Source organism: Nerophis ophidion, linkage group LG25 (genome assembly GCF_033978795.1).
Source record: "Nerophis ophidion isolate RoL-2023_Sa linkage group LG25, RoL_Noph_v1.0, whole genome shotgun sequence".
In the NCBI taxonomy this organism is placed as follows: domain Eukaryota; kingdom Metazoa; phylum Chordata; class Actinopteri; order Syngnathiformes; family Syngnathidae; genus Nerophis; species Nerophis ophidion.
In genome coordinates, this window is record NC_084635.1 from 39,345,110 (window position 1) to 39,357,154 (window position 12,045).

The 12,045-nt window shown below is 41.0% G+C and overlaps 1 protein-coding gene across 1 annotated transcript in view; it reads left to right on the top strand.

The window, feature by feature from the left end:
* The first annotated feature begins 224 nt into the window (after positions 1–224).
* The window catches only part of LOC133542865 (lipolysis-stimulated lipoprotein receptor-like), a 71,784-nt gene continuing 59,963 nt past the window's right edge, over positions 225–12,045 (top strand). The window contains exons 1-2 of the mRNA XM_061887079.1: positions 225–397; positions 7,474–7,827. Coding sequence (XP_061743063.1) covers positions 280–397; positions 7,474–7,827 — 472 coding nt within the window. The 5' untranslated portion in view covers positions 225–279. The remainder of the gene's footprint in view (positions 398–7,473; positions 7,828–12,045) is intronic.

Sequence of the window (12,045 nt, forward strand, 5' to 3'; positions counted from 1 at the left end):
GTGTGTTAATATGCCAGCTTGTTGCTGCCCCGGAGTGTAGCAGCAAGTACTCCGTGGTACAATCGTCCATCTCTTATTGTGAAAGTACCTTGCAGGAAGTGTGTAAAAGTGTCAGCTTGATGCTATCCAGAAGTGTAACAGCAAGTACTCCGTGGTACGATCGTTAATCTCTTATTGTGAAAGTCCTTTGTAGGAAGCGTGTAAAAGTGTCAGCTTGACGCATGCGTACCGTTATGTAGCAGCAAGTACTCGTTGGAGTAAAACAAGAAGGATTAAAGGATGAAACGGAAGCGAAAGGACCGTAGAAACTTCCATTTGGATCAAATAGGACTCAATTCCAGCGAGTGGAAAATGTTTTGGATGGGAAAGATGTGGATGTTAATCGTGGTTTTGTCCGGTAAGTGACTGCGAAGAACAGGTTGACGAAGTCTCTTCAAGTCCAACTTTGATTGGATTCAACATTTCAGCACCAATTGTCTCAACTTGTCGGATCACGTTTATCAGGTTTATTCAGGAAAGAAGGTCAAAAGTGGAATTATGTCGCTGAAAAAACTTTTATTTCTCTCCTGCGTGACTTTAATACTCTTATTTTGTAGATAAAAACACTTTAATAAAGCAATTATGTTGACTTTTTGCTACACAATAATGTCAGTATTGTACTCAATATGTGTCAAATTAAACAATACAATATTTTGTTAGCACAAATTTCCACTTTAAACATAGTGTGTACTTTCTACATATGAATACTAGGCAGGAATATAATATAATAAGCAAGTAATATTACATCAGCACACACACATAAAAGATTTGTTTGATCCAACATCAAAGTCATTATCTTTGTTGCTGAAGAAGTTTTCTTTTATATTTTTATGTATTTCAAAATACCAGTAAGACTCTTCTGAATGTTTTATACACAAACCCCGTTTCCGTTTGAGTTGGGAAATTGTGTTAGATGTAAAAATAAACAGAATACAATTATTTGCAAATCATTTTCAACCCATATTTGATGTTCAAACTCATAAACGTGCCAAAGTAGTTGGGAAAGGGCATGTTCACCACTGTGTTACATCACCTTTTCCTTTAACAACACTCAATAAACGTTTGGGAACTGAGGAAACTAATTGTTGAAGCTTTGAAAGTGGAATTCTTTCCCATTCTTGTTTTATGTGGAGCTTCAGTCCTTCAACAGTCCGGGGTCTCCGCTGTCCTATTTTACGCTTCACACATTTTCCATGGGAGACAGGTCTGGACTGCAGGCGGGCCAGGAAAGTACCCGCACTCTTTTACGACGAAGCCACGCTGTTGTAACACTTGTCTTGCTGAAATAAGCAGGGGCGTCCATGATGACAACATATGTTGCTCCAAAACCTGTATGTACCTTTCAGCATTAATGGTGCCTTCACAGATGTGTAAGTTACCCATGCCTTGGGCACTAATACACCCCCATACCATCACACAGGTTTAGCTCGGTTGGTAGAGTGGCCGTGCCAGCAACTTGAGGGTTGCAGGTTCGATTCCCGCTTCCGCCATTCTAGTCACTGCCGTTGTGTCCTTGGGCAAGACACTTTACCCACCTGCTCCCAGTGCCACCCACACTGGTTTGAATGTAACTTAGATATTGGGTTTCACTATGTAAATAGCTTTGAGTCACTAGAGAAAAAGCGCTATATAAATATAATTCACTTCACTTCACACATGCTGGCTTTTCAACTTTGCACCTATAACAATCCAGATGGTTATTTTCCTCTTTGTTCCGGAGGACACCACGTCCACAGTTTCCAAATATAATTTGAAATGTGGACTCATCAGACCACAGAACACTTTTCCACTTTGCATCAGTCCATCTTAGATGATCTCGGGCCCAGAGAAGCCGGCGGCGTTTCTGGGTGTTGTTGATAAATGGGTTTTGCTTTGCATAGTAGAGTTTTAACTTGCACTTACAGATGTAGCGACCAACTGTAGTTACTGACAGTGGTTTTATGAAGTGTTCCTGAGCCCGTGTGGTGATATCCTTTACACACTGATGCTGGTTTTTGATGCAGTACCGCCTGAGGGATCAAAAGTCCGTAATATCATCGCTTACGTGCAGTGATTTCTCCAGATTCTCTGAACTTTTTGATGATTTTACGGACCGTAGATGGTAAAATATTCAACTGAATATGGGTTGAAAAGGATTTGCAAATCATTGTATTCTGTTTATATTTACAATAACACAATTTCCCAACTCATATGGAAACGGGGTTTGTACTATTATTTACCAAATAAGTACAGTAAATGAGTCATTTTATACTTTTTAACCTCGCAATCATGGCTGTCGTTACTTAGCACCGTGGTAAAAGCATGCTAGCTGTTGCCTGTTGACATGCTAACATTACAATGCTAATGCTTTTCTTTGCTTGCAATTTAGCATATTTGATACGTTTTGACCAAATTTTTGATTTTGTTGCCCTAAAAGTATGCTAGTTGTTCTCCTGCTAGGATGGAAATGTTAGCATTTTATGTTAGCATTTTATGTTAGCATTTTAGCTTAATCTGTACTTTTTAGTTGAATAATCATGGATTCCCTGACTTGACACCATTTTACAAGTCTGCTAGCCCTCACATGTTGACATGCTAACATTACAATGCTAATGTTTTTCTTTGCTTGCAATTTAGCGCATTTGATAGGTTTTGACCAAATTTTTGATTTTGTTGCCCTAAAAGTATGCTAGTTGTTCTCCTGTTAGCAGGTTAATGTTAGCATTTTATGTTAGCATTTCAGCTTTATCTGATGCTAGTTGTTCTCCTGTTAGCATGGAAATGTTATGTTAGCATTTCAGCTTTATCTGTACTTTTTAGTTGAATAATCATGGATTCCCTGACTTGACACCATTTTACAAGTCTGCTAGCCCTCACATGTTGACATGCTAACATTACAATGCTAATGTTTTTCTTTGCCTGCAATTTAGCATATTTGATACGTTTTGACCAAATTTTTGATTTTGTTGCCCTAAAAGTGTGCTAGTTGTTCTCCTGTTAGCATGGAATTGTTAGCATTTTAGCTTAATCTGTACTTTCTAGTTGAATAATCATGGATTCCCTGACTTGACACCATTTTACATGTCTACTAGCTCTCACATGTTGCCATGCTAACATTACAATGCTAATGTTTTTCTTTGCCTGCAATTTAGCATATTTGATACGTTTTGACCAAATTTTTGATTTTGTTGCCCTAAAAGTATGCTAGTTGTTCTCCTGTTAGCATGGAAATGTTAGCATTTTATGTTAGCATTTCAGCTTTATCTGTACTTTTTAGTTGAATAATCATGGATTCCCTGACTTGACACCATTTTACAAGTCTGCTAGCCCTCACATGTTGCCATGCTAACATTACAATGCTAATGTTTTTCTTTGCCTGCAATTTAGCATATTTGATACGTTTTGACCAAATTTTTGATTTTGTTGCCCTAAAAGTGTGCTAGTTGTTCTCCTGTTAGCATGGAATTGTTAGCATTTTAGCTTAATCTGTACTTTTTAGTTGAATAATCATGGATTCCCTGACTTGACACCATTTTACAAGTCTGCTAGCCCTCACATGTTGACATGCTAACATTACAATGCTAATGTTTTTCTTTGCCTGCAATTTAGCATATTTGATACGTTTTGACCAAATTTTTGATTTTGTTGCCCTAAAAGTATGCTAGTTGTTCTCCTGTTAGCATGGAAATGTTAGCATTTTATGTTAGCATTTCAGCTTTATCTGTACTTTTTAGTTGAATAATCATGGATTCCCTGACTTGACACCATTTTACAAGTCTGCTAGCCCTCACATGTTGCCATGCTAACATTACAATGCTAATGTTTTTCTTTGCTTGCAATTTAGCATATTTGATACGTTTTGACCAAATTTTTGATTTTGTTGCCCTAAAAGTATGCTAGTTGTTCTCCTGTTAGCATGGAAATGTTAGCATTTTATGTTAGCATTTCAGCTTTATCTGTACTTTTTAGTTGAATAATCATGGATTCCCTGACTTGACACCATTTTACAAGTCTGCTAGCCCTCACATGTTGCCATGCTAAAGTTACAATGCTAATGTTTTTCTTTGCTTGCAATTTAGCATATTTGATACATTTTGACCAAATTTTTGATTTTGTTGCCCTAAAAGTATGCTAGTTGTTCTCCTGCTAACATGGACATGTTAGCATTTTATGTTAGCATTTCAGCTTTATCTGTACTTTTTAGTTGAATAATCATGGATTCCCTGACTTGACACCATTTTACAAGTCTGCTAGCCCTCACATGTTGCCATGCTAACATTACAATGCTAATGTTTTTCTTTGCTTGCAATTTAGCATATTTGATACGTTTTGACCAAATTTTTGATTTTGTTGCCCCCCTAAAAGTATGCTAGTTGTTCTCCTGTTACCATGGAATTGTTAGCATTTTAGCTTAATCTGTACTTTTTAGTTGAATAATCATGGATTCCCTGACTTGACACCATTTTACAAGTCTGCTAGCCCTCACATGTTGACATGCTAACATTACAATGCTAATGTTTTTCTTAGCCTGCAATATAGCATATTTGATACGTTTTGACCAAATTTTTGATTTTGTTGCCCTAAAAGTATGCTAGTTGTTCTCCTGTTAGCATGGAAATTTTAGCATTTTATGTTAGCATTTCAGCTTTATCTGTACTTTTTAGTTGAATAATCATGGATTCCCTGACTTGACACCATTTTACAAGTCTGCTAGCCCTCACATGTTGCCATGCTAACATTACAATGCTAATGTTTTTCTTTGCTTGCAATTTAGCATATTTGATACGTTTTGACCAAATTTTTGATTTTGTTGCCCTAAAAGTATGCTAGTTGTTCTCCTGCTAACATGGAAATGTTAGCATTTTATGTTAGCATTTCAGCTTTATCTGTACTTTTTAGTTGAATAATCATGGATTCCCTGACTTGACACCATTTTACAAGTGTGCTAGCCCTCACATGTTGCCATGCTAACATTACAATGCTAATGTTTTTCTTTGCTTGCAATTTAGCATATTTGATACGTTTTGACCAAATTTTTGATTTTGTTGCCCTAAAAGTATGCTAGTTGTTCTCCTGTTAGCATGGAAATGTTAGCATTTTATGTTAGCATTTCAGCTTTATCTGTACTTTTTAGTTGAATAATCATGGATTCCCTGACTTGACACCATTTTACAAGTCTGCTAGCCCTCACATGTTGCCATGCTAAAGTTACAATGCTAATGTTTTTCTTTGCTTGCAATTTAGCATATTTGATACGTTTTGACCAAATTTTTGATTTTGTTGCCCTAAAAGTATGCTAGTTGTTCTCCTGTTAGCATGGAAATGTTAGCATTTTATGTTAGCATTTCAGCTTTATCTGTACTTTTTAGTTGAATAATCATGGATTCCCTGACTTTACACCATTTTACAAGTCTGCTAGCCCTCACATGTTGCCATGCTAACAGTACAATGCTAATGTTTTTCTTTGCTTGCAATTTAGCATATTTGATACGTTTTGACCAAATTTTTGATTTTGTTGCCCTAAAAGTATGCTAGTTGTTCTCCTGTTAGCATGGAAATGTTAGCATTTTATGTTAGCATTTCAGCTTTATCTGTACTTTTTAGTTGAATAATCATGGATTCCCTGACTTGACACCATTTTACAAGTCTGCTAGCCCTCACATGTTGCCATGCTAAAGTTACAATGCTAATGTTTTTCTTTGCTTGCAATTTAGCATATGTGATACGTTTTGACCAAATTTTTGATTTTGTTGCCCTAAAAGTATGCTAGTTGTTCTCCTGTTAGCATGGAAATGTTAGCATTTTATGTTAGCATTTCAGCTTTATCTGTACTTTTTAGTTGAATAATCATGGATTCCCTGACTTGACACCATTTTACAAGTCTGCTAGCCCTCACATGTTGCCATGCTAACAGTACAATGCTAATGTTTTTCTTTGCTTGCAATTTAGCATATTTGATACGTTTTGACCAAATTTTTGATTTTGTTGCTCTAAAAGTATGCTAGTTGTTCTCCATCTAGGATGGAAATGTTAGCATTTTATGTTAGCATTTCAGCTTCATCTGTACTTTTTTAGTTGAATAATCATGGATTCCCTGACTTGACACCATTTTACAAGTCTGCTAGCCCTCACATGTTGCCATGCTAACATTACAATGCTAATGTTTTTTTTGCTTGCAATTTAGCATATTTGATACGTTTTGACCAAATTTTTGATTTTGTTGCCCTAAAAGTATGCTAGTTGTTCTCCTTTTAGCATGGAAATGTTAGCATTTTATGTTAGCATTTTAGCTTAAGCTGTACTTTTTAGTCGAATAATCATGGATTCCCTGACTTGACACCATTTTACAAGTCTGCTAGCCCTCACATGTTGCCATGCTAACATTACAATGCTAATGTTTTTCTTTGCTTGCAATTTAGCATATTTGATACGTTTTGACCAAATTTTTGATTTTGTTGCCCTAAAAGTATGCTGGTTGTTCTCCTGTTAGCATGGAAATGTTAGCATTTTATGTTAGCATTTCAGCTTTATCTGTACTTTTTAGTTGAATAATCATGGATTCCCTGACTTGACACCATTTTACAAGTCTGCTAGCCCTCACATGTTGCCATGCTAACATTACAATGCTAATGTTTTTCTTTGCTTGCAATTTAGCATATTTGATACGTTTTGACCAAATTTTTGATTTTGTTGCCCTAAAAGTATGCTGGTTGTTCTCCTGCTAGCATGGAAATGTTAGCATTTTATGTTAGCATTTCAGCTTTATCTGTACTTTTTAGTTGAATAATCATGGATTCCCTGACTTGACACCATTTTACAAGTCTACTAATCCTCACATGTTGCCATGCTAACATTACAATGCTAATGTTTTTCTTTGCTTGCAATTTAGCATATTTGATACGTTTTGACCAAATTTTTGATTTTGTTGCCCTAAAAGTATGCTAGTTGTTCTCCTGCTAGCATGGAAATGTTAGCATTTTATGTTAGCATTTCAGCTTTATCTGTACTTTTTAGTTTAATAATCATGGATTCCCTGACTAGCCCTCACATGTTGCCATGCTAACATTACAATGCTAATGTTTTTCTTTGCCTGCAATTTAGCGCATTTGATACGTTTTGACCAAATTGTTGATTTTGTTGCTTTAAAAGTATGCTAATTGTTCCCCTGTAAGCATGGAAACGTTAGCATTTTAGGTTAGAATTTCAGCTAACACTTTTTAGTCTAATAATCATGGATTCCGTGACTTAAAGCCATCTAGCTGTTACACCGTCAGCCTGCTAACTTTGTATGTTAGCATTTGAGCTAATGTGGTATATTTTGATATAAAAAGTCCTGGATTGTGTTCCTTGGTAGTCTCCCTGTGCTGTTACTGATATAAGTGGAGGGCGCCTGCACCAGTCTTGGTAAATCCCACGCCCGCTAACACTACACACTATTTGTTTTCCCTCCCACAGGTGTCCTGCCTCAGCCCGGCGGTGGCGTCCACGTGTTTGTGCGCGAGCAGAAGAAGTACGCGGTGTTGTTCCAGGTGGCGGTGCTGCCGTGTCAGTACACCAGCGTCTCCCTGCGCACGCCCGTGGTGCAGTGGGTCTACAAGTCCTACTGCCGGGACACCACGCCGGACTCCTTCAGCGTCCAGGCTGGTCCGAGCGGAGGGGTAGGAGGAGGCGGAGTCACGTGGGCGAATGGCGCCACTTACCTGGACTGTGCCGACAGCAGCCGCACCGTCAGAACCGTGGCCTCCCTTTCTGGATCCTCCGTCACGCTGGCTGAGTACTACAAGGACCGAGACATCTCCATCATCAACAGTGAGTTGTCTCTGGTCTCTGGCGACTGACGACTGGCGACTGGCGACTGGCGACTGGCGACTGGTGCAGCACAACTGGTGACTGACAACTGGCGACTGGCGACTGCTGACTGACGACTGGCGACTGGTGCAGCACGACTGGTAACTGACGACTGGCGACTGGTGACTGGTGCAGCACGACTGGTAACTGACAACTGACGACTGGCGACTGGTGCAGCACGACTGGTAACTGACGACTGGCGACTGGTGACTGGTGCAGCACGACTGGTAACTGACGACTGGCGACTGGTGACTGGTGCAGCACGACTGGTAACTGACAACTGACGACTGGCGACTGGTGACTGACGACTGGCGACTGGTGCAGCACGACTGGTGACTGACAACTGGCGACTGGCGACTGGTGACTGATGACTGGTGACTGACGACTGGCGACTGGTGCAGCACGACTGGTAACTGACAACTGACGACTGGCGACTGGTGACTGACGACTGGCGACTGGTGCAGCACAACTGGTGACTGACAACTGGCGACTGGCGACTGGTGACTGATGACTGGTGACTGACGACTGGCGACTGGTGCAGCACGACTGGTAACTGACAACTGACGACTGGCGACTGGTGACTGACGACTGGCGACTGGTGCAGCACGACTGGTGACTGACAACTGGTGACTGGCGACTGGTGACTGGCGACTGGCGACTGGTGACTGACGACTGGCGACTGACGACTGGTGACTGACAACTGGTGACTGGCGACTGACAACTGGTGACTGGCGACTGAAGACTGGCGACTGACGACTGGTGAAGCACGACTGGTGACTGACAACTGGTGACTGGCGACTGACAACTGGTGACAGGCGACTGACAACTGGCGACTGGCGACTGACGACTGGTGCAGCACAACTGGTGACTGACAACTGGTGACTGGCGACTGACGACTGGCGACTGACGACTGGCGACTGACGACTGCTGCAGCACGACTGGTAACCGACAACTGGTGACTGGCGACTGGTGACTGACGACTGGCGACTGACGACTGGTGACTGACAACTGGTGACTGGCGACTGAAGACTGGCGACTGACGACTGGTGCAGCACGACTGGTGACTGACAACTGGTGACTGGCGACTGGCGACTGACGACTGGCGACTGGCGACTGACGACTGGTGACTGACGACTGCTGCAGCACGACTGGTAACCGACAACTGGTGACTGGCGACTGGCGACTGGTGACTGACGACTGGCGACTGACGACTGGTGACTGACAACTGGCGACTGACAACTGGTGACTGGCGACTGACGACTGGCGACTGACGACTGGCGACTGACGACTGGCGACTGACGACTGCTGCAGCACGACTGGTAACCGACAACTGGTGACTGGCGACTGGCGACTGACGACTGGTGACTGACAACTGGTGACTGGCGACTGAAGACTGGCGACTGACGACTGGTGCAGCACGACTGGTGACTGACAACTGGTGACTGGCGATTGACAACTGGTGACAGGCGACTGACAACTGGCGACTGACGACTGCTGCAGCACGACAGGTGACTGACAACTGGTGACTGGCGACTGGCGACTGGTGACTGACAACTGGTGACTGACAACTGGCGACTGACGACTGGTGACTGACAACTGGTGCAGCACGACTGGTGACTGACAACTGGCGACTGACGACTGGCGACTGACGACTGGCGACTGGTGCCGCACGACTGGTGACTGACACCTGGTGACTGGCGACTGGTGACTGGTGACTGACGGCTGGTGCAGCACGACTGGTGACTTATTTTCTTGACTGTATGTATAGATATATATATATATATATATATATATATATATATATATATATATACATATATATATATACATATATATATATATATATATATATATATATATATATATATATATATATATATACACAACCCCCGTTTCCATATGAGTTGGGAAATTGTGTTAGATGTAAATATAAACAGAATACAATGATTTGCAAATCTTTTTCAAGCCATATTCAGTTGAATATGCTACAAAGACAACATATTTGATGTTCAAACTCATAAACGCTTTTTTTGTGTGCAAATAATAATTAACTTTACAATTTGATGCCAGCAACACGTGACAAAGAAGTTGGGAAAGGTGGCAATAAATACTGATAAAGTGGAGGAATGCTCATCAAACACTTATTTGGAACATCCCACAGGTGTGCAGGCTAATTGGGAACAGGTGGGTGTCATGATTGGGTATAAAAACAGCTTCCCAAAAATGCTCAGTCTTTCACAAGAAAGGATGGGGCGAGGTACACCCCTTTGTCCACAACTGTGTGAGCAGATAGTCAAACAGTTTAAGAACAACCTTTCTCAAAGTGCAATTGCAAGAAATTTAGGGATTTCAACATCTACGCTCCATAATATCATCAAAAGGTTCAGAGAATCTGGAGAAATAACTCCACGTAAGCGGCATGGCCGGAAACCAACATTGAATGACCGTGACCTTCCATCCCTCAGACGGCACTGTATTAAAAACTAACATCAATCTCTAAAGGATATCACCACATGGGCTCAGGAACATTCCAGAAAACCACTGTCACTAAATACAGTTGGTCGCTACATCTGTAAGAGCAAGTTAAAGCTCTACTATGCAAAGCGGAAGCCATTTATCAACAACATCCAGAAACACCGCCAGCTTCTCTGGGCCCGAGATCATCTAAGATGGACTGATGCAAAGTGGAAAAGTGTTCTGTGGTCTGACGAATCCACATTTCAAATTGTTTTTGGGAATAGTGGACATCGTGTCATCCGTACCAAATGGGAAGCGAACCATCCAGACTGTTATCAACGCAAAGTGTAAAAGCCAGCATGTGTGATGGTATGGGGGTGCATTAGTGCCCAAGGCATGGGTAACTTACACATCTGTGAAGGCACCATTAATGCTGAAAGGTACATACAGCTTTTGGAACAACATAAGCTGCGATCTAAGTGCCCTCTTTTTCATGGACGCCCCTGCTTATTTCAGCAAGACAATGCCAAGCCACATTCAGCATTTGTACAACAGCGTAGCTTCGTAAAAAAAGAGTCCGGGTACTTTCCTGGCCCGCCTGCAGTCCAGACCTGTCTTCCATGGAAAATGTGTGGCACATTATGAAGCGTAAAATACGACAGTGGAGACCCCGGACTGTTGAAGGACTGAAGCTCTACATAAAACAAGAATGGGAAAGAATTCCACTTTCAAAGCTTCAACAATTAGTTTCCTCAGTTCCCAAACGTTTATTGAGTGTTGTTCAAAGAAAAGGTGATGTAACACAGTGGTGAACATGCCCTTTCCCAACTACTTTGTCACGTGTTCTAGACAGGAAATTGTAAGTTGATTATTATTTGCAAAAAAAAAATCAAGTTTATGAGTTTGAACATCAAATATGTTGTCTTTGTAGCATATTCAACTGAATATGGCTTGAAAAGGATTTGCAAATCATTGTATTCTGTTTATATTTACATCTAACACAATTTCCCAACTCATACGGAAACAAGGTTTGTACACTTTTTAGCCGTTCAAAAATAGTGTGCGTGCTGCAAGTGGCCCGTGTGCCACACTTTGGACACGGTATGAGCTTGCTGCTGAGAACATAAGAGCAATTGTTACTAAAATGAAGAACATAAGAAAAGTGGGAGTTAGAGACTGCTTGGCTTGTCCCGCCCCCTTCTTCCTTGGCAAACAGGAAAAGGAAATGAATTCTACAAGCGATTTCCTGACTCTGTGTGTGCGTGTGTGTGTGTGTGTGTGTGTGTGTTTGTGTGTGTGTGTGTGTGTGTGTGTGTGTGTGTGTTCATCTCTGCCACACACTGACATCCATGCAGGCTGCCTGGGGGCCCCTGGCTACATTGGGGCCCTAAACATTATTTTATTTGTGTCAAACAAAAAAAAAAAGTATTTGGTTTAAGCCAGGGGTGTCCAAAGTGCGGCTTGGGGGCCATTTGTGGCCCACAGGTCATTTTTTAACGGCCCCACGGCACATTTTAAAAATACGATTGAAAAATGTTTAAAATGTAAAAAGTGATATAAAAGAGCTAACAGGTGAAATTTAACAATAAAATGCTGCAATGTTTACTCTAATAACACAAAGTAGGCTGTTTCTTTCTTTAAAAAATAATAATGAATCAAAATCAATATCATTATGAATTATTGACCTATTCAAGGCTCCAATTATCCATCCATCCATCAATT